A 21,832-nucleotide genomic window follows, 5' to 3' on the forward strand; every position below is an offset into this window, starting at 1 on the left:
CACTATGTTCATCGATCTCTCGACGTGTAGCTTTCGTAGTCAAGAATGTGTATCTAGTAAATCGTTAATCAATTAATCACATAATGAATGATAAAGGAAAATCAAACGGTTTAAAATTTTGTTTTTGATCGATGACGCATATATTTAATTATATATCATTATTATTTGACATACATTGTTAAATTTGACGAATTCCACATTTTGCAAACTAAAATAGAATAATCTCATATACAAAACGATAGCTATCTAGTTTCAGTGGGCAGAACCTTTTTTTTCAAACACTTTAAACCACTGGGCAGTGAGCAAAACCTTTATTTATGTGTTTTGGTCCACCAAAGGGGAAGCTCGCGCGCTTTCCCGCCTACTTCCCACGACCTCTCTCCTTTGTCTGCTAGTCTGTTTGCTTGTACATCCTCTAACTGTTTTGTTGTAACCTAGCTTATCATGTTTCACTGGCACACCGGAGTTGTAAGTTCCGTTTATCCCCTTTTCGGGTTGAAGATAATGAATATTTAAAAAAAAAAAATATTAAAGTAGAGAACATAGGTTCGCTTCAAATAACAAGAAGGTACAGAACGAATTATCAAGACAAAGTGTGAAACAAAATTCCAGGAATATTTGTAGGTTAATAGTACAACCTGCCATTTTCCCCTTTTAACCAGAAATTTTCCTTTTTTAACCAGAAAACATTTTTTCTTTTTCTTTTCCAACAAAATTTCCTTTACGATTAATAATTCTGTGTCGAGATCCTTTTTACTTTTGGACTTCTAAAGGTTTTTGTTTGTTTGTTAAGACTTCTAAAGTTGATAACTTATGATCAACTTGTTTAAAGTTTAACTGGTTCACCTCCGCACGCGCAGCCACTTGATCACATATATCTTCATTTATACACAAATATAAACGTATGCATGCAACATTGCGATATCAGATTATTTTTAATTTGATCTGAATTTTACGAGACAGCTTAAATTTGAATACGAGCAACATTGCGATATGTAAATCAACGCATACATCATAATTTTATTGGAAGTAGAAATTAATGTTAACGTGTGTTTTAACTTATGTATGTATGTTTTTTGGTACAATTGTTACGCTTGTATGTTCTTTGCTACTTTTGCATAAAGAGGTAAATTCTAATTATGGAATCAATCACGCGTATGTGTGTATATGCAATTATACAACAGAAGAAATATAGTACTTTCTTTTTGAGGTTAAAGAAAACTGAAAAAGCTTACAATGCCACCCGAAGATTCTAGGTTCCGACTCTCGTTTCTGAAAATATGAATATATTATCTTACGTTAAAAGATTAATAGTTTTATAACAAATTGAGAAGTTTGGTGGGTCGCAATTGGAATGTTAGACACACCCCACCTCCGGTTCTCCCCTTTTTCGGTGTGACCACGTAATCACAGTTTAACGTATATTAACATTAAATATAACTATATGTTTGGTAAAGTAATCGGTAAATCTATGTGTAATACTATTTTACTTGATACCCGGTAACTTGAAAGCGTACGTAAAGAAAAAAGTGATTGCCCAAAAAAAATGGTAAAAAGAAACTGAGGTATATTTTAACTGAAAATGTTTGGACTAAATTAATCATGTTAATGTTAGACTAATCCTTAGTTAGTATGCTAATGATCTAGTCGCAAATTGAACCTTAGCATTTTAATGTAATAGAAATATAATCGTCAAATAAACAAACAAATAGATTATGTATATTTCTCTACCTAGCCATGTTTTTTTTTTGTAAAATGTGATAATCATATGTTTTAATATTATATTTAATAATCAAAATTTATTTAATCTAGCCCAGATATATATTTTTAATTAATCTCATATGCTATACATACATAAATAAATATATATATATATATATCAACGCATTTCTTTGCATCGATATTTTACAAAATGAGATTAACCTTAAGAGTTGGTTATATGAATCATCAGAAGTTTACAAAAATGACCAATCAATCATGGAGGAATAAGTTAATAGAAACGAGTGGAGATATCATAATTTTTTTTTTTTTTTGTAAACTGGCTTTCTAAGGTTAACTCATAATTCATAAATGATAGTTTAGGATTCTTCTTCTCGCTTTTCAGTTTTCTGCATTATCTCCTCTACCTTATCACTATGCCCATCACATTCATATCCTCTCCATAGGCCATTCCCAATTCTAATAAGACGAGGCGTATCAAAAATGTCTTCTTAAATTGTCAATGAATCCTCCTAAATTTATTTGTTTCCCCCCCACTTTCTAGTCTACTAGTCTAGACTCTTATCTTTGAACGATTAAAAATAAGAGTTTGTAGTATTTGTTTGTCACTGCTGCAGAGAGTGTATTATCACATATTGACATGCCAATAAAAAATGATGTCAAACTTTTTTTATCATAGTTTTTATTTGTTTCTTTATGTTGTAACTGAATGAATTACTCATTGATCGATCTGAGGCGTTAGCTAACAAACTATTTTTGTTTATTACATCAACATTCTGTAATATTATTATTATTATTATTATTATTATTATTATTATTATTATTATCATATTTAACAATAGAATGATTATAAAACCACGTATTGCATGGTTGCATTTTTTAGTTTCTACTATTGTCGGACCATAATAATTACTTTTTGTTTGCTCAAAAAAAAAATTTCTTTTTTTTTTGTTGTCAAACAACCATAATAATTACTAACCTCAATAAATCCAATGTTAATGGTTATGCCTCTAATAGTAATACATATGTTGTGTTGTGTATTTTTTATGAATATGAAAGAGAATATTTACGAACTAAAGATTCAAAAAGGAAAAGAAAGAATAAAGGCTTTAACAAAAAAAGAATAATAGTTGCCTTCGACCCTAACAGTAACAGTCACTCTTACAATGTCGCAGTGAATAAAAAGTGATTATTATTTTCAATTTATTATGCATGTGTCCAGAACCGGGCCTGAGATTCCGGAGGCCCTATCCAAAATAAAAAAAATATTCATTTTTTTTTAATTTTTTAAAGATATTTTTGTTTGAAATTTTTTTTAAGATAAAACATTTTTTGTTTACTTAAAAATTTAAAAGAAAATTTTTAGTCTATTATAATTTTTTTAATATAATTATAATTTTTAAATCTGTTTATTTTTATCATTTTTTCTATTTTACATTAAATATTTATATATTTATCATATACAAAATTTATTTTTTCAAAAAAAGGGGCCCCACAAAAGTGGGGGTCTATTCAAATGTTTCGTATGAATGGGGTCAAGCCCGGCTCTGCATGTGTCTGGATTCGAATCAGGAAAATGGGGGTTGAAAAGACAAATCTAGAGGGAGAGATTAGCTTTGATAGAATATTAGACTATTAGTATAACATCAAGTGTTTAGAAGAAAAATAAGAGAATATGGCGCAAATATGAAGCTTTTAAGAAGTTTAATTTAAATACGTCCTAGTACTACTAGATTACGTTTTCTCCTTTTCCCATAAGATGTAGAGATTTATGAGTGAGCCTTTGTGGATCGTCGTGTGCCAAAAGTTTATACATATTAATATATAATACATGTTTTATGAGTGAGCCTTTGTGGATCGTCGTGTGCCAAAAGTTTATACATATTAATATCTAGTGATTTTTTTCTAAATCCAATGTTATGATAGTCATGAGTTTACTACAGGCAATGTTTTGCAAAGGAATGTTGTTTCTCCTAATAAAGAGAAATTGTTTAACAAATCCCAACCTACAACAATCAAATTTTGAGAAGTTTTCATACCTTTAGGCCCATTAGACTACTGATCCATGTTCTATGACAGCAATCTTAACGAACCCATTGGGCCATGGATTTCTCGAATCTCGCCTTTGATAAATGTGCGATTACGGAAGACGAGAACAAACTTACTACTTTTAGTCTTTTTCATACGTCTACCAAACATTGAAGCATTTTAAATTATGCGTTAGTTGTTGTCTTTGTTTCTTTCTTCGTGTCGGGACAGTTCCGTGTTAGTAAATTCAATTAAACATTTTTGTGGAAAACCAGAGATATAGTTAGGTTCATTATTAAAGAACAAAACGGGAAGATTTATTTTTATTTATATGGATTAATAACTTGTTTATATATGCAAGTAGCCGACAACTTATAATTTGATTCGAAAAATCTTTATACAATCTCATCATTTCGAACAGATGTTAGTATAACGAGTTTTTTATGAGTTTTTTTTATTATACAATACTAATCACTATATCATTACATTCAAAAAAAGTTTCCAGGAAAATTGATCTAACGGTTCAGAAAAGAGAATAATGTAGGATCGATCCACTGGATCTTTCTTTCTGTCGCTACCTACCATGAGTAAAGTAAACGCATCAAGTTTCAAGTCAAGGTGTTGTGATGAGTACCAATTATAATGTGTCAAGAATACGTCACCACGATGACGTAATCTCATAACTGCTTCATGTCGTTTTATCAACAAGATCATCATCTGACGCAATCGAAGCGTTGGTATCTCCGCATTATTTTACCTTTGTACCCCTCTGTCGATTTTTTCTTCCAAAAACGTTTTCAAAGTGTTTGAATTGTTTTTCTTTTGGGAAATTAAAAATACAAATATCAAAGCTTTTTTTTTGACTAAAAGTACCAAAGTCCATAGTTTATTACATACAAATTATTTTTTGGAGTATTTCTTGTTTATTGTTAAAGAATAAAGCTAGAATAAAAGTTAAGAAAGACTAAAGACAGGTTGTTTTTGTCATTTTGCTAAGAAGTTTCGTCACGTCTAATTCTTCCCTTAAACAGACAAATATAGGAATATTAACCCATCCCACTCACTCAAGTTTCCAAACTCATTTTCACTTTGTAAATGTATCCCAAACAACTTAATCTACACGATTGCCCCTCTAGTGCCATTAAGACCATGAAGAACGAGAAGGACCAAAATGTGGAGATCAAGGAGGTCAACATGATCGACAAGAGAGAAAGAGAAGAGGAAGAGGAAGAAGAGAGGAAGATTGATACGTTCTTTAAGCTTATCAAAACGTATCAAGAAGCAAGAAAACGAAGACGTGAAGAGTTCACTGGGAACTCTGGCGAGGCGAGGAAGAAATGGAACGGCGGAGAGAGATCATGCGTTGTGGTCCCGGCGTTTCTTCCGGAAGATTTCTCTGAGTGTCGTATGGATTTGAAGCCAGTGATGGTTGTTGCTGATCGCAAGGAAGATGATATCAAGTTGAAAGAAGAGGAAGATGAAGAAGCAAAGAAGGAGGGACAAGAAGAGAAGGGTTTAGATCTTAATCTTGCGTTGTAGTATATTAATCTATTTTTTCTGTTCTTTTCTTTTAGTTTCTCACTTTCACTTAGGATTTGGGACTTGACTTATAAATATTTCAGTTTAACTCGAAAGTGTGTCCGATCATACTAAGCTGGAACATTGGTCTCAGTAAATCGCTAGACGGTATTTACCTTATAAGGAATTAGTGATTATGTGGCCGTCTAAACCAATTTTTTGAACTTACACCGATTTTATAAAAAATCATTAAGAAAATAGTTTAACTTAGATCGAATTTGCTGCATATGCCTATTTTTAGAACATTGTTAGAAACTATAGTCTCCTGAACATGAACACACATTCTCTGTCTATTGGCAACTTTATTGATAAACAAAGGAGAAAGTCTTGAAACTGATTGCACCAAGTCAACTGGTTGACTTTAGTTGTGATCTCTCAGATCCTGAAACGGACTACACACAATCCTAAATCTTAATGCCCAAGCTTTGAACTAGTTGACTTTGAAATTCAAGAAGAGACAACAAGGTTGGTTCTCTCTCTCACAATCTCAAAGCTATTTTTTCTCTAAAGCCCAATCCTCAGATTCATCTCCTTTTGTTGTTGTTTTCCGGGTCTCTAAAGTCAACGTAGTTGAAGAATTTGATCGTTGTTGATTCAAGAAGATGGGGACAACACTGGGGAAGCCATTTGCTGGTATATTCCAAGAAACCGAACCGAGAATAGTGTTTTTCGGCCTCCCCGGTACTGGAAAATCATCTATACTCCACAAACTCAAAACCGGTGAAGTGCTTTCCACAAACATCCCCACCGTTGGTAAGTAAAAGCAAAAGCACATCGTACTTTTTTTTCACATCATTGTTTTCATATAAACTATTCAAACAAAGAAGGGATCAATGCTTCTAGGATTAGACATGGAAAGCTTTAAATACAAGAACTCGAGCTTCTGTTTCGTTGAAATGGGCGGGCAATATCGGTATAAGGTATGTTAAGTCGTTTTCTTTTCACACCAGCTTAAAAACAAAAACATATAATATTCATACCTCATGATGGCTTTGGTGCAGATGATACCGTTATGGAAACATTACTTTCAACAAGTATCAGGGTTTGTGTACGTGGTCGATACCAAAGACAGAGAGCGAATGGAAGAGGCAAAGAGTTTCCTTCACATGGTGATGGATGAGGTAACAAACCATGTCTCTTTTAAACATCTAGCAAGTTGTGTATAACGCCAAACATTTGATTCCCTAGATTCAGATACAGGGGAATGTACCGGACAATGTTGCTGTTCTTGTTTATGCAAACAAGCATGAGGTTCCCGGTGCTATGACTGCATATGAGATCAGTAACGAACTTGATCTCGCTTCTCTTCGTCAAAAAAACTGGCAAAGAAACTGGTAAAATGAGATATGAACGACCTTGTCAAGCCTATAATCCTGCAATTAAGATTGATTTTTTCTGATAATTTGTGCTGCTTGTTAGGCATGTTCAGAGCTCATGTGCACTAAGTGGTGACGGTTTACATGAAGGACTCGACTGGCTCCTGAAAAATGCTGAGAGAATGTAACAAAGTTCTGATATTATTTAACGAATCTTCTGTTTCAAGTTATTAAGCTCTTCGCGCTTATAATATTTCTATGTTTCTTAGACATAACTGAAGCACATAACTAACAGCATAACAAAGATGCCTTCATAAAATTCTACAAAGATTTGAGAGTTTCTCTTTAGAAAAAATAGACAGACACTTTTTACTTGGTTTCTTGAACTGGAACAGAGCTTTTATTGTCGACCGAATCTGAAGTATTTTCCTCGGACACTTTGAAGAAAGTGTAAGACAATATCAGATTGTTGATTCCGTCCATTCTTGGATCAGTCTCAAACTCTGGATCAATATAGAAGAAGACCTGCAAACCAAAGTTAAACGAATGGGACTTAATTAAGGAGTACTAAACTGAAACAAGAAGGAAAGGGTAAGCCACCAACCGGCATGTCGATCTGTTCTCCGGGAAGAAGTCGCTGCTCCTCAAAGCAAAAACACTGTATCTTGTTGAAATAAACTCCCGCCTGAAAAAACCAACAATAGTTCGAGAATCAATTAAAAAGATGTCATAAGAGAAGTTGATAGTCATTCACCACCGAGGCTAAACCTTCATGGGAGTGACATTGTACGTCGAGACTCCGGTTATTGGAGCTGAACTTTTGTTTTCAGCAGTGTAAAAGGCCAGAGCGCTTTCTCCTGGCTTTACTCTCACCTTTAACAACATACCAAAACTAAAACGCTTTAAAACACACACTTTAACAAGTCACAACACTCTTCCTGACTTGGAAAGTCGTCTAAACAAACCTCTCTTTGAGTTGGAGTGAACTTCCACTGCATCCCATCTGCAACATCAGCATTGAACTGCACCACAATCTCCCTGTTTCCGAGACAAAACATGATAAAGAGTATAGTAAGCTCTACTAATTTCATCATCAACAAAATTATTATAAAAATAACAAGACGAGAGGTAATAAACACCTTTCGGTGACGGTGCCAGATTCTGAATGCCTAGCAATCTTCTCCTCAACAGTCTGTACTAATCCAAGACCATACCAAGAATTGAAATCTCGGAGGTGATAAGTGAAAGGAATGCGCATAAAACAAATGGTTATTTAAATATGCATATACCTCTTTGCGTTGAACAGTACCTCCATAACCAGTAGCTTGGCAGAACGTTCTATACAATGGCACAGCGGCGTAAGTTAGCCCCACCATGCCAAAGACTACAGCAGTTAGGTAATAAAGCATTTTCTTTGATTTGGTTTCTGTTATTGACTGAGTAGAATACTGGCGATGTGCACCACCGAGCAACATCGATTTGGCAGCAGCGGAATGAGAATTCAAAGGGAAAAACGAAGATGAGCTTCCCCAAAGCGCTCTCTTGCTTTGGAGATTATACTGATTGCCATAACGAGACCAAGGAACAAGAGGCACGGTCCTACAATAAGAAGATTAATTCTTTATTCAAAATCAGAATCTTACAGCTAGGGTTGAACTTTCATTGAGGAATATTAACGAACAGTTAATCTGCATCTCAGGAGGGGAGGATCCATTTTACCTCGTTGAATGCAACGATGTTCGATGAATGTTCTCTAAATAAGACGAAATTCGAGTTCCTCTACATGCCTTCGACCACGACATAGCCGCCGAAGATAAATGATCTCAACCGATCGATGCAGTGAGACACTACACACAATAACGATGTAAGATTAGATTAAAGAGTGTAACGCATCAAAATAAGAAGATTGCTCTAAGGAGAAAACTAGAGAGAGAGAGGATCATCGAAGGCTTACCGGTAAACGAACGGCGTTTCTGGTGGCGTCGATGGTGGAGATATCAAAGACGTCACTTGAAACGACAACCAACGAGACAGAACAATAACTAAAAACTCAACAAGTCAAACAACTTGTTTTGTCTGGGTAAGTGGTAAGATTAGTCGCTCTTTAGATTTTTTGCTGTTCACATGTAATTCTAAGCCCATTGTATGAAATTGCCCAATTAGGCCCAAATAAAAATATTACGGACACTATCATATGAAATGTCATTGAATTAATTGTAACCCCATGCAGTGAACTGTCATTGAATTACAAATATTTTCAAGATCTTCAACGTCATTAGGACAATATATTCATTTATTAGTTAGATCCGTATTAAGAATGTTCGTATTATGTTATGGTATTAAAACACACGTCGAGTCAATAAATACATTCCATAATTTGATCATTTTTATTTTCACACGTCCAAGTCCAAGTCCAAAAACTCTCTTAGGACATGCCAGAGATATTGCGTTTGATGGATCTCACGGCCTCATTCCTCATGGCCGTTGTGTTTCTTGCATCCCTGGTTATGATTGATGCCGCACGTTCTCCAGTCGAAAAGCTCAACGAGGATCCCATTAAGTGCACACCTTGTATCCAAAATCCACCGCCTCCACCGTCTCCTCCTCCTCCTTCTTGTCCCTCGCCGCCTCCACCATCTCCGCCACCTCCTTCTTCACCACCGCCTCCAAAAATGTCCTACTGCCCACCGCCACCAAAGCAGGAGGTCTACTTTTCGCCGCCGCCGCCACCTCCCCCTCCACCGGGAGACTTGTACCCCGTTGACCATGACTTCGGAGGAGCGGCTGCTGGAGAGATGTTCACCACCGTTAAGCTGATTGCGCTTCTATTTATCGGTTTCATGGTTCTTTGAAAATCAAGAGTGATTCCTAGGATTGTGGAATATCTCAATTTTATTGTTTTTATTTAATTTTAATTTTGGAACTTTAGGAGGGGTTATTGGTAGAAGAATTCAAGAGGAGTTATTAAATTTTGAGATTTCATTGTTATTGGTTTATGGATTTTAAAAATTTAATTAGAATCCATTGTTATTGGGATGATGACTTTTAAATTTCACTCAAAATCTTTTGTTATTGGAAAAGTTTAGTTTTCATTGATTTTAAGATTCAATTAAAATCTATTGTTATTGGACTATAAATTCTCTTTGTTTTTACTCATAAGACTAAACTTTGAGAATATTATCTATACCCATAAGATTTTTGAAATCTATGCAATAAAATACACTCGCATACAAAAACACACAAAATTGAACAATGAAATAAAACAAATCACAATTTTAACATAAAAGTAGAAAACAAATATTAAAATTTTAATAAAAGTAAAAAAAAATTAAAATAGTTTTAAAAAGTATTTTCGAAATTCTAAAAGAATTAAAAAAAAACAATTTGAAAAAAAAATCGAAAGCTTTTATACAAAAAGTTCAAATTTAAAACCATATATTTTAAAATTATAAAAAATAACTTTTATTTATCTATCTATATATTAAAAGGTACAATGACATTTTGTCTTTTTAATAATTGAAATGATTCTTTTTTCTTTTCTCCTATTATACCATTAATTTATTACCTTAAAAGTTAATAACAATCAATAGAATTCTATATATAAGTAATGAAAATCTATATAAGAATATTGGATAAAATTTGTCAAATCTAGTTTACTTGTAAAATCTTCTTAACTATTGAAATCATCAAATTCCATTAAAATTCATGTTCCAATAATAGTCAATTTTTTCAAATGAATATTTGTTTCGGTTTAACGTAAGGGGAATGTTATAGCTAGCTGCTTATATCATCTCTTTAGTTACTCTCATGATAACTGATGGTTGAATTGATTTAAATTTACAGTTAGGATCCAATCATGTTCCCATCGTTGTTATTTGCATACAAATGTTAATAGTATAATGAATTGTAGTTAAGTATTGTAACAATTAAATTCTACTGCCATACAAACGACTTAAATAGTGTCTCCATAACAGTTAACATCATTGGAGTGCATATGGTGCCTGTGGAGAATCTCAACTAATATTTTCATGATACAATACAACAAACAAATAGAAAGTGAGTTTGGATTCCACAAGTTTTAGTTATAATTAGCTTATGTAGACGAAGTCTCAGATTATAAAGATGAATAGTGTAATCCCACTGCCTCTATTCACCATCATCTGAGATATTATGTCTATATTTTGCGTTTGCTTGTTATGGGGTTCAAGTTAAATAATTTACACCTGAATTAACTTAATATCTCAATATTTGCCTAGTTAGATACAATATAACAAGCTAGCACACTTGGACTTGCCTAGTACATTGGACCACACAAGATTCAAGAAACTTGGATTGGTGATTTTAATTATGAAATTTGATTAATAACAAAGTCATTATGTTATTTTGTTCGTATGTTTAACATTGGACCACACCTGAGTTAACATTATGTTTAATCTGTTTTCGACAGTGCAGTTTTTATCTTGTTCGTATGTTCTAAATCGTCGACTACATCACTTCTCTCTATGTCAACGGTAACATAATAACATTACCGCAAGTCCGAGAGAGTTCTAATGCAATTCTTGAAGAATTGATGAGATTCATGAAGACTTTCAAGAATTGCCTTTGCTGTTGGGTTGTATCTCCCATCTTGTTCAAAGACCTCTAGCTCCTTAGTGATAAAAAAAAAAGCAAAAACCAATCCAAGAAAGTATATGTCATTGGGAATAACTTGTGGGCCATTGGTAACATAAAAAAAAGAAAGGATAATACTGCACAAAACTTGTGAAAATTGTTATGGACTTAATCATGTCAAATCAATACTACATTTTTTTCTAATGAAAATTTGGTCACTTCACAGATTAATCCTATTACATTTGTCATCCGTAGAACATTACAAACGTGCAAACAAGATTAAAATAATCAAATTGTTATACAAGAGATTAATCAATAGTGATTGCTTTTGAACAGTTGTGATGCTGCATCATGTTCAAACACATCTAGACCCTTGGTGATGGAAAAACCAACGACCAATCCAAGTAAATATATGTCGTTGGTTAAACCGACAAAAATGAAAAAAAATATAAAAATTGTTATTATTCATAATCATTAATTGTTATATATATGTTAATCATATTAGGTACCATAACTTTTATTTAAGAAAAAAATACATGATTCTTATATTTTGTATTAATATAATATTTTTTTGCAATTGAATTTTAGATCTGTAAATTATTGAATTGATTCTTATGCTGACACGTAAGCCAAATTGACATCATAATTAAGCGACACATCATCAAAATCTCTTTTGTAATTATTACAAAATATATGATACAACTTTTTAAATTATTATCAATTAATATATAGAGGATTTTTTTTTCAACTAAGTTTTTTTGAGAAATTGATTTTGTAAAATCTATGGAAACTATGATTTACTATAGTAAATAGTAGCAATAAGGAAATTAACGCTTTCAAGGATCTATGGAAACTACTATTTAGTATAGCCACCTAAAAGTTAGATTTACCTTCATCAGGATCTAGACACGTGGATGAGGCAGGATCAAGAGTGGAAGGGAAAGGATCGTGGAGAAAAAATATGGGTTCGAAGGTCTTCAAGGAAAAGGAAAAATTAACATTTATTGATTTGCAACCGCCTCAGATAATAGAGCTAAGAAAAAAACGTCTCTCTCTGGAAAAAAAAAAAACAAAAAGAAAACCTAGTGGTTATCATGATCAAATCGAATTCGAAGGTGAAGGCAAAGATCGTTCCCTCAGGCGGCGTTGAGGTAAGTGAACTCGATTTGATCATAATGAATCAAACCCTCCCTCGTTAACTTTTTGAATTCCCTGTAGATTTATTCGTTCATCGATGATAATCCAATTTCAATTTCTTTTCCTTGTTTCTGTTAACAGGATATGGAAGATAAATCGAAAGGTGTTGGTGCAGCAGAGGCGGCTTTGTCTGTGGAAGATGAATGGGAGGAAACTGAAAAGGAGGCGATAGTGTCTTTGTCCGAAGCTGCCAAAAAGATCCTCCCCTCACATTTTGCGGCTTTCGTGGACAAACAAAAGGTAAGTGAATATGCTTCTGTTTATTCCCACCAAAAAAAAATAAATTGAATTTGGTCTTTTGTTTGTTGCGTTAACAGGGTGTGCCGGAGCTTGACTTATGGAGGTTAAACTGTTACCTTGAGAAAGTATTTTCCCAAGTTTCGTCATTACCATGGTTTAACATGTTAAAGAAATCTCCTTTGTCCTTTGTGAGTTTACCTCTTTTTAAAAAAAAAAAAAAAACATAAGTTATAGGTTGTTAGATTCTTGAAGCTGAATCTTTTACTTTTTTAACAGGTTCCATTATCTTATATTCCTAAATCTGTCTACGAAGCACCAGTGGATTGGATCAACAAACTTCCAACTGATGAACACTGGAAGTTCGTTAGGTGGGCACTTGATCGACTTCTCACTGATTGGGCAGCACATGCCAAAGGTGAAGAACAACGTTTTACCCAATATGAGGTAATTTTTGTGTGATTGGTGTATTCAGTTACCTTTGTTGGTCCTTACTCCCATTATCTTGGTAACCATTAGGTGGCGACATTGGTTGAATTAGCCATGGTGTTGCGTGGTAAACCTGATTCTTTTACTTGTCTTTTGCCGATGCTGAGGGTGAGACCTAAGTATCAAGGCGAGGACAAGCTTCCGCTTATCGTTTGGATGATGGCTCAGGTTACTGTGATATTTTATTTTATTTTTGTGTACCAAAGAGTGTCTTTTGTTAAAGCTTTTCAACTGACAGGCCTTCCAAGATGATTTACCAACTGGCTTGTCTTCATGGGCGCGTAACTTGTTACCACTAGTCGGTAATAACAAGTCCTACAGCCCTGAGTTAGTGGATCTCATCTTGCAATTTGTTGAGAAGTGAGTCCGGTTTTAGTTTGCTCCCTCCCTCCCTCTTCTGCTGTATGTAACAACAATCTGATCTCTTGTTTTTCTTTTAATCAGGAGGATTTTGTCGAATCCAGAGGCTCGGACCATACTTGTAAATGGAGCTGTTAAGAAGGATGGAGAGCGGCTGATTCCACCTTGTTCTTTTGAGATGTTGGTGCGGCATACATTCCCTGCTAGAGTAGAGGAGGCAACAGAGAGGTTTGAGGCAATTTATCCGGTGTTGAGGGAAGTAGCCCTTGCACCAGGAACCGCAGTGAAACAGATATTCACTTTTTCTTTGAAATTAGCTGGTGGACAAGGTATTGGTAACAAACGAAACCCTCTCTCTCTCTCTCGCTCTCTCTTGATTTGGTGGTTCTATTTGAATTTACCACCCTTTGCTTGTGTTACAGGAAATCCTGCTCTAGCCAGTGAAGCGACAGCAATCGCCATCAGTGTCTTGACACAAAACGTTGATTGCTTTAAGCAGTGGGATGTTCTCTACAAGGAGAATCTTGAAGCTAGCGTTGCTCTTCTCAAAAAGCTTGTAGACGAGTGGGAGGATCATTCCTTCAAACTATCATCATCATCACCGAGTGATACTCTCACTGTCAATCGAACTATGAATAGCTTCAGGATAAAGGTATTAATACCTCCCTTAGACTCTTCTAAGCTAATATATTATCATCTCTGACTTTTTTATTTTGTCTGTAGAACGAAAAAGCCATCACTGAAGGAGTAGCCAATCTTTCTCTTTACAAAGAAGCTGACAAGTCGTGTAAACTGATCTCGAGGAGACTCTCCCGTGGCGGGCCCGGAATAGCACCCTTAACCGCTATGATTATAGCAGCTGCAGCTGCCGCTGGAGGAGGCATTGGAGCCGCACTTACTCTATATATCTTGCCAATAGCATAATTAGTGGTTTCTCGCTGATGTTGAGGAGTGTGTATACAAGTCCTCTCTTAAAAGAGACTTATCAGAATGCTAACGACTTGTTTGATCTAAAATGTATTATTATTTGTTGCCTTCTTTTAATCCCTTTCTTTGAAGCTATTATGATTTTTTATTTTTTTACCTTTGTGTGTGTGAAAAAAATAGATAGTAAAAGGTAGGATTTAACACTAAACTGATAGCTCTTAGTTATGCATGCACCAATACATATCAAGATCAAGAGAACCCATTCTTGATCATCGTCTAGGTAAAACTTGAATCAGACTCGAGCAAAGAGACCAAGAGGTTTAGTTGCACAAAGACAATGGGTTTGGGTGTGTTCTGAGAACATGTTTTCATCCATTAAGTAGACCACGAGGTACATAAATGTCTTTCTAACTAATGCCAAAGATCAAGCTACGTGTTGCAAAGCAAACTTGCGGTGCTGAGACAAGACGGAAGCAACTCTGCTCATCTGAAACCTCACTGCTAAAACGAAAACCTCCTCTGTGTTGCTTAGCTGAATGGAGAATGTTATGTAACATCTGAAGAGGATCTCCATGACTCACCACCAGAATTGCACAGCCTTGATATTCAACTTCCATGGATTCCATAGCAGTAGCAAGTCTAGATATAACATCATCTGCATTCTGCACTTCCACCACCTTCTGGTCTCATAAACGGATCCCATATCTCAGAGAGAGTACTGTGTGACAATCAGAAAAAAGAAAACACACACAAACAACAAGCTTGAGAAGACAAGTATACACACACTCATCTTTGACTTGTATATAAACCACAAGCACCTTGTCATGTGACTTGAGTTCAAATGTAGGTCCAAAACAGCGTTCTTGAAAAGCTTCAATCATCTACTCAGCAAAGACAACACCTTCAACAAAGCTTACACAGATAACACAAATAGATTGCAAGGGGGAGGAAATAAGTGTAGTAACCTTACATTGAGGACCATTACAGGGAAAGATAAAAAACCATTAAAGAGACAATGAGTCTTCTCCTCTCTCGTATATCTGTTGTTCTTTACAAACGACGAATCCATCTATGTCTTCCTCAAGAAAACAAATATTATCCTAATTAGATTATATCTTATACTTGCTTCATCTTTTTCTCTCACACGTATGTATCTTCTTTTGTAATCTTAAAGTAGATAATATAATACTTACAATATGGTGATGAGGTCAATCAAACAAAACATAATAATTAAGAAAAGGGTTAATTGACCTTGTGAACAAATGGGATTTATATTTAGCTTCCGACTTATCCCAATTTGGCAGCTCCTCTATTTGAATATTATATAAAATGAAATAGTAGTTGTTTGGCGTTTGATATTGAACAACAACAAACTTGAAAGAGCCTATCAAACCATTGTGAGATAGGAGGCCGCTTTACTGGATCAGTTTCGGAGATGAGAAAAGGGATATAGTGAGAGACCAACAAAAGGGGTATGACCATTAAAGAAAGCATGCAAGTTGTTAAGTTTAGTATTGTTCAATATAATATGTATGTATCTCACAAATCCTTTAACATTTATTTATAAAATTCATAAGGCTTTAAACTTGATAACTTTGAACCGAATCAATAGAGAACTTAACCGACAATTATTTGAAGCAAAAAAAAACATAAGTAGTTTTAATCCAATAATGGAGAAGCCAAATGACAGATGTCGTGAGTCATCTCCCAAAGCCTAGTTATGGAGTGTCTGTCAACAAATTAAAAAAAAATAAAATATATATATATACAGTGAGATATTACATTTATCAGCAAAAGATTAAAATAATTAAATCACCAACCTTTGTCACTCAAAGTATGTTCTTAAATCCTTATGTGTCCGGTAGTGATCAAAAGCTATATAGTACACTTGCACCAGCAGTTGCGGAAACTTTCTATCGAAATACTCGAGTATTGATTCTTGAGAAGTTCCCACGATATGCTAAAACATCAAATACATGTACAAAATAGTTAATACACTATGTGTTTGGAATATGAAGTGTTATGAAATACAAAATAGCTAGTAAATATGTGTAAAAATACAAACCTCAACATCTTCATTCTCTTCTCCGCCGTAATGCCAAAGAGTATTTCTCACAAGTCTTACCAAATCGGCAAGTCGATCACAACGGTAACCCTCTTTGGCTATTTTGATTCTAAAAGCATCTTCTAGTCTCGTATCCCAACATTTGTCATTCTCCAGAACTATTCCTGCACTTTTTTGTAGTGAATTCCATACATCCTGCTCTTTAGAACCGACAAAGCAACGACTAGCAACCGAATAGAAGTGCACCTTCATCACACATGTCCAAAAAAATGGTTCGGCCAGTGCTCTTTTTGCAGTAATACTGAAAATAATCAAGGAGATTGGTTAATTTGTGAAATCAATTAAAATAATAATATTAACGAAAGAATAAATAAATAACATGGTGCTCGTTTTGCAGTAATACTGAAAATATGCAAGGAGATTGGTTAATTTGTGAAATCAATTAAAATAATAATATTAACGAATGAATAAATAAATAACATTACCGCTTTGCATGGGGGGTTCTAGTCAAATTCTTGAAAATTTGGTAACCTTCGGGGAAGTTTTTCAATATATTCTTTGCTTTTTGTTTAAAAATGATATCATCTTCACATACATCTTCAAATACAGGGTTACCCTGAGAGATCGAAAAACCAAAGACACATCCAAGGAAATAGACATCGTTTGTCAAACCTTCGAATTGATTCTTCCTCTGTATCTGCTCCGGTGCTTTCCGTTTTTGTTCCCCGAAGTACCCACTGTCCCCGAGAAGCTTGCCCATGCTCAAATCCCCAAGCTTTGCAATAAAATCCTCATCCTCAGTAGCCATTATAAAAAAGCTTTCCAGATTTATATCTCGATGAATAATATTTGAACGATGCAGTTCGGCAACACCCGAAACTATATTTTTTATCAGACTAACAAGGAGACTGGAAGGACGACCAGTGGCTTCCCAACACTTATTTTTTTTAATAAATTTCTCCAAAAGACATATTTGGTTCTGAGTGAGATATCGTGTGTCACTTCCTTTGCTTGAACAGAATCTAATCAAGTCACCTATAGTGCACATCCAGGGTTGTAAATAGACATAAATGTAAGAATCAGTGAAATCGAGACCATAGTGCCGGAGAATTTGGTTCGAATGATTTTCAGTGTTATAGTGGTTTTGCCTTTCATTATACGCAATTGCAAGCGCTTCATCGGAGTAAATGATTCTTTTCACGGCCACGAGACGTTGATCACGTGTATCCTCAAAGACCTCAATGCCGTCAGCTCCCACAGCCAGTAATTTAGTCAAATTGTTTATACTACTTTTGTCCCTCACTATTGACTTTAGTTCGAGCTCTAAGTTTTCTGTAGGTTGATGTGACTGTGGTTGTGGTTCGTAAATAGACTGATCACCATATCTAATGTCGATATCATTTTCCTGATCAGCTTCAATCTCTGTCTCCCCAACATGTTGGTATTGCAAATTTCCCTCTTTCTTTTTTGATGAAGATTTTTTGTTTTTTTTCTTTTTTGGCGGATTTTTCACCATCTTCTCATCAGGTTTTAAGTTTCCTTGATCTTGTTGGAGACCTTGAGTCTGATTTGAAAAAGTCCACATCTGGAATACAAGACCAACCAGACAGAAAGGAGCAACCACAAACTTAGCGATATCCCAACTTGCTATCTCGAGCAGCTTCCACGGATGCGTTATGAAATATTTTCCATCGCTATTAACATGAAACACCATGTATGGTTCCCTGGTCAAAAAGGGGGCAGATATTAATGTTAAACTAATGATATAGAGCAATGCTAAGCGTAAAGAGTAGAAAGGGAAGGAGGAGCAACTCACTGATTTGTAACGTTGCCAACGAAGGAACAAAAAGACAGCAGACACAAGACTATGACAAGGAAGCGACACTTGAAGACTGAAGCTCTCATGGCCTCCCTCGCTCTTTGTTCTTTGTTCCAACCACTCATCTGCACTGGAAGAGAATAACATATTAAATGTCAGAATATATATAGAAAAAATAAACTGGAATATAATAAACAGAGGACAAGAAGAAAAATATAGAAAACTACATGCTCACCGTTGTTTGAACCGAGTACTATCGACAAACTAGTAAAGAAAGGGAACGGGTTTTCGTCGGTGGATCGAGACAAACACGTTTTATTAGATCAACGAATCGTTTGATTGTGATACAAAAAGGGAAAGACACGGTAAAAAGTAAACCAGCGAAAGCTAGTTCACCGGGAGATACAAGTCGGCGAGAATAAGATCTAAACCCTAGTTTTTGGCCGAAAGTAAGTGTGTGGTGATTTGTCGATCCCTTCCTCGACACCCCTCTCTCGCCTTTTATAGGCGGTCGCTCGTTAACCTACTCGTCTTGACTTAATGGGCCTTTCGTTGATTGGGCCGAGCTGTCGGCCTTTACTTTGAGTCGTCAAGCCGATTGCTTTCGCTCGCCCATCTGATCGACTAAAAGTAGTCTCGAGTCGAGTCGAGACGGCGGCTTAAAAGCCAGCAAGCCGAGTCTACCTTACATGGTTATGGGTCATGACAATTATCTTGTGGGTCAAAAGGGTCAGGCTCATACCCAACAGTAAGTCCCTCCAGTTCACTGGTGAGTAGTGTAGTTGAGTCAGCAAATTTGGAAGTAAGGTCTTAAGGATGAATGTTCTGAACTCGTGATCTCGCTCATTCCTTCGTTCGGATGTGCCGCACATCTTCTTGTGACTGGTCGCTGCATGCTGTTTCTTATTGAGTCTTCGAAGTTTATCGGTTTGAATGAACCGATGGTTTTCTTTGGTCTTGGGCGTATCCGTCGGTCTTGGTCTAAACCGGTTCCGGTTTGCCTAGAGAAGTCGGAGCATCGCGAGATGATGTTGGCATCCACGCGCCTTAATGGGCCCATCTAGGCCCGTTTATGCCTACTGATGATGCCTCGAGGGGATGCGTTGCTCCTTCCTTATAAATACCCCTCTCGTCTCTCATTTTTCTCATTCTTCATCCGACTCAGGTATTCTCTCTCTATTTTACTCTGCTTCTCTCTCTAGCTTTGTAGTCGTAGATCTCAGGAATCTCGTCATGTCGTCGGGGGTAAGTTGTCTAGAGAACATAAAGGAAAATCGGTGGTGACTGAGTCGAGTCATGCGGGCTTCAAGCTTAGTTTAACAACCTTACCTTAAACATATTTATCGATATTATTAAAACTGAATAGCTTTAGATATTGTTTGGAAAAATAGATATCTTTATAAATAATAAATATAATATATTTTTAGTAATTTAATTAATATAATCGTCATTTTAGTAATTTCATTAATATAATTACATTAATTGTTTTTTCATATTTTACTAAGTTTAACAATTTCATTAATTATATTAACTTAACAATACATCACATAATTAATTATATTACCGTAATAATAATAGTGCAGATTTTTATTTATTAGTTAATCAACATTAACTTTGTACCAATTATATAATCAAAAATGTAAAACAACTGGGCTTTGCATATGGTTAAACATTCCATTTAGTTTGTTTTATTTTAGTTTCAATCGGTAGAAAATTATGTTGCCAAAAAACGTAATTCAAAAACATGTTTTTGCAAATAAAATAATAAATTAAATTAAATTAAATTAATAAAAATAAAAATATATTATTGTCACTTAATTTTTCACTCCATATAATTATTTTACTAAATAAAAAATTTATTTCTATTTCACTTAATTTATCTGAACACATAGAAAAAGTTCTTTTTACTAAAATCAATTACGCATGAACATTGGCTATCCATTTAGGTGTATTGTTTTTTTTTGTTTTAAAATTAAATTCCATTTGAATATTATGTGTGGGTTTTGAGTTGATCTATTGTGAGTGTGGAATTGTTCGGTTCAGATATTTATACTAAAAATAGCCATGTCAATCTCTAGTCTATACTATTAAAAGGGAAGTATTCTTTAAAAATCTACTTATAAAAGGTTGTTGGACATATCTATAACAATTTATTATATTTTTAGTCCTACAATTAATTACTTTAACTATACGCAATTAATAATTAACTATGCATATTTATCTTTTTATGTTACCATAAAAAATTAAAACCCCTAACATGCTGGGATCACAATCATTGTGATGAAGAAGTCAAAAAATTAAAACCCCTATACGAGAATACTATATTAAACAAGATCGATCATATTTATCCCATCAACTACGATTACCAAATCTAATGACACTTAAATATACTAACAACTACAACAATCTAAGTTAAATAAGAATACCTATACTATTAAGACAGAATCATTGATATTTTTTTTCTCTTTTAATGAAAATGACTATTTTCCAAAATTTTCTTAAATTAACAAACAAAATTTAATTCTCATTGATTAAAATTTTGTATTTTGGTTTTTGGTATAAAGACTTCATACCTATTAATTTAATTCTTTGGATTCATGATATATTAAAAAATTCTCATTCTATCAATCTTAATTTTAATTTTATTAATAGGTGTGAACCAGTTGTATGCTTCTAAAAAATAAAATATATACATTTAAATTGTAATAGTGTTGATCATTACAAAACCTATAAATTAAAATGCATAATATAAATACAATGAATTTATTTATATGACAAAAAATAGTTTATTTAGTTTTATGTACTATTATAAGGTATTGATGAAATAATAAATAAGTATTAAAAACAATTATGGTTTTCCCGAGTCAGTCGGTATCGGACCACGGGTTAATAACAGATTTTTTTGGTTTTATTAGATTTTTAATTAATAAGTTTTTACTAAATACGAAGTTTGTGAAAACAGATGAGTTTGTAAAAAAATCTGAAAGAATGTTATATGACAAATATAAGCCAGTATGGATTATATACGGCCACCATGTTTACCAGTTCCATCACAAGTTTAGATCGGATATAAAAAAAATGTTTATATCTTAATTTGTTTATAGATCACATATGTACTCCACTAAAAGAGTTTAATAATTTAGAAAATATAATGCTTTCTTCTCACCAATTAAATGTACATGCACTATTAGTCATCATCATTAATATTTGTAAAAATATAATTTGTACTTTAAATATTTAGGTACCCATTTAGTTTTTGGTTCAGTTTTAATTTTAGGTTCTAGAAAAATATGATATTCTCGGTTATTTATGAAATTCAATTCAAATTTTATTTTTTTTTTCAGTTTGGTACAATTTGATTCGAGATTCCAAATAAATGTACTTAAACTTATATTCTTATATAGAAAATCATCAAAAATATATATTTAATTTTGAAAAAAAATCCGCGCTTGGAAAGCGCGGATCAAAATCTAGTTAGTTATTATA

At 34.1% G+C, this 21,832-nt stretch overlaps 6 protein-coding genes across 8 annotated transcripts; 4 read left to right on the forward strand and 2 right to left on the reverse strand.

Annotated features, from left to right (window-relative positions):
* Positions 1–60: 60 nt before the first annotated feature.
* LOC103843751 (protein NIM1-INTERACTING 1-like) lies at positions 61–5,444 on the forward strand. Its single transcript, XM_033279086.1, has one exon. The coding sequence runs from the start codon at positions 4,843–4,845 to the stop codon at positions 5,284–5,286; it is 444 nt and encodes a 147-aa protein (XP_033134977.1). The 5' UTR covers positions 61–4,842; the 3' UTR covers positions 5,287–5,444.
* A 198-nt stretch (positions 5,445–5,642) lies between these two features.
* LOC103843753 (ADP-ribosylation factor 1-like) lies at positions 5,643–7,078 on the forward strand. Of its 3 annotated transcripts, XM_009120522.3 has the most exons (6): positions 5,643–5,790; positions 5,887–6,078; positions 6,169–6,245; positions 6,327–6,446; positions 6,514–6,659; positions 6,745–7,078. In XM_009120522.3, the coding sequence occupies exons 2-6, from the start codon at positions 5,928–5,930 to the stop codon at positions 6,827–6,829; spliced, it is 579 nt and encodes a 192-aa protein (XP_009118770.1). In that variant the 5' UTR covers positions 5,643–5,790; positions 5,887–5,927; the 3' UTR covers positions 6,830–7,078. The 3 variants fall into 3 exon arrangements, with proteins under 3 accessions (XP_009118770.1, XP_033134975.1, XP_033134976.1); XM_033279084.1 differs by having other exon boundaries at positions 5,705–6,078; positions 6,520–6,659; XM_033279085.1 differs by having other exon boundaries at positions 5,705–6,078; positions 6,514–6,871.
* On the reverse strand, positions 6,825–8,744 carry LOC103843752 (cytochrome c oxidase assembly protein COX11, mitochondrial). Its single transcript, XM_009120521.3, has 8 exons — positions 8,596–8,744; positions 8,361–8,488; positions 7,931–8,240; positions 7,781–7,833; positions 7,607–7,679; positions 7,410–7,514; positions 7,246–7,326; positions 6,825–7,166 (listed from the first exon to the last, which is right to left on the reverse strand). Exons 2-8 carry the CDS (start codon positions 8,441–8,443, stop codon positions 7,011–7,013), a joined length of 861 nt encoding a protein of 286 aa, XP_009118769.2. The 5' UTR covers positions 8,444–8,488; positions 8,596–8,744; the 3' UTR covers positions 6,825–7,010.
* Positions 8,745–9,012: 268 nt separating this feature from the next.
* On the forward strand, positions 9,013–11,308 carry LOC103843854 (leucine-rich repeat extensin-like protein 3). Its single transcript, XM_033279087.1, has one exon. It carries the CDS (start codon positions 9,074–9,076, stop codon positions 9,491–9,493), a length of 420 nt encoding a protein of 139 aa, XP_033134978.1. The 5' UTR covers positions 9,013–9,073; the 3' UTR covers positions 9,494–11,308.
* An 828-nt stretch (positions 11,309–12,136) lies between these two features.
* Positions 12,137–14,618, forward strand: LOC103843754 (transmembrane protein 214). Its single transcript, XM_009120524.3, has 9 exons — positions 12,137–12,403; positions 12,531–12,689; positions 12,767–12,877; positions 12,966–13,133; positions 13,206–13,343; positions 13,414–13,535; positions 13,620–13,864; positions 13,958–14,187; positions 14,259–14,618. Exons 1-9 carry the CDS (start codon positions 12,347–12,349, stop codon positions 14,457–14,459), a joined length of 1,431 nt encoding a protein of 476 aa, XP_009118772.1. The 5' UTR covers positions 12,137–12,346; the 3' UTR covers positions 14,460–14,618.
* A 243-nt stretch (positions 14,619–14,861) lies between these two features.
* LOC117127957 (inactive serine/threonine-protein kinase/endoribonuclease IRE1-like) lies at positions 14,862–21,785 on the reverse strand. Its single transcript, XM_033279078.1, has 2 exons — positions 15,281–21,785; positions 14,862–15,180 (listed from the first exon to the last, which is right to left on the reverse strand). The coding sequence occupies exon 1, from the start codon at positions 18,491–18,493 to the stop codon at positions 17,009–17,011; it is 1,485 nt and encodes a 494-aa protein (XP_033134969.1). The 5' UTR covers positions 18,494–21,785; the 3' UTR covers positions 14,862–15,180; positions 15,281–17,008.
* Between the last annotated feature and the right edge of the window lie 47 nt (positions 21,786–21,832).

This window comes from Brassica rapa, chromosome A09 (genome assembly GCF_000309985.2).
Source record: "Brassica rapa cultivar Chiifu-401-42 chromosome A09, CAAS_Brap_v3.01, whole genome shotgun sequence".
In the NCBI taxonomy this organism is placed as follows: domain Eukaryota; kingdom Viridiplantae; phylum Streptophyta; class Magnoliopsida; order Brassicales; family Brassicaceae; genus Brassica; species Brassica rapa.

Bases quoted from the DNA above. Each gene is read 5' to 3' on its own strand.
- LOC103843751 (XM_033279086.1), top strand. From the start codon at position 4,843: ATGTATCCCAAACAACTTAATCTACACGATTGCCCCTCTAGTGCCATT.
- LOC103843754 (XM_009120524.3), top strand. From the start codon at position 12,347: ATGATCAAATCGAATTCGAAGGTGAAGGCAAAGATCGTTCCCTCAGGC. The intron at 12,404-12,530 runs GTAAGTGAACTC...TTCTGTTAACAG, and splicing joins TTCCCTCAGGCGGCGTTGAG to GATATGGAAGATAAATCGAA. The intron at 13,865-13,957 runs GTATTGGTAACA...CTTGTGTTACAG, and splicing joins GAAATTAGCTGGTGGACAAG to GAAATCCTGCTCTAGCCAGT.
- LOC117127957 (XM_033279078.1), bottom strand. From the start codon at position 18,493: ATGTTATTCTCTTCCAGTGCAGATGAGTGGTTGGAACAAAGAACAAAG.
- LOC103843753 (XM_009120522.3), top strand. From the start codon at position 5,928: ATGGGGACAACACTGGGGAAGCCATTTGCTGGTATATTCCAAGAAACC. The intron at 6,079-6,168 runs GTAAGTAAAAGC...CAATGCTTCTAG, and splicing joins CACAAACATCCCCACCGTTG to GATTAGACATGGAAAGCTTT. The intron at 6,246-6,326 runs GTATGTTAAGTC...GCTTTGGTGCAG, and splicing joins GCGGGCAATATCGGTATAAG to ATGATACCGTTATGGAAACA.
- LOC103843854 (XM_033279087.1), top strand. From the start codon at position 9,074: ATGCCAGAGATATTGCGTTTGATGGATCTCACGGCCTCATTCCTCATG.
- LOC103843752 (XM_009120521.3), bottom strand. From the start codon at position 8,443: ATGTCGTGGTCGAAGGCATGTAGAGGAACTCGAATTTCGTCTTATTTA. The intron at 8,241-8,360 runs GTAAAATGGATC...TTCTTATTGTAG, and splicing joins ACATCGTTGCATTCAACGAG to GACCGTGCCTCTTGTTCCTT. The intron at 7,680-7,780 runs GTGTTTATTACC...TCTCGGAAACAG, and splicing joins TCTGGCACCGTCACCGAAAG to GGAGATTGTGGTGCAGTTCA.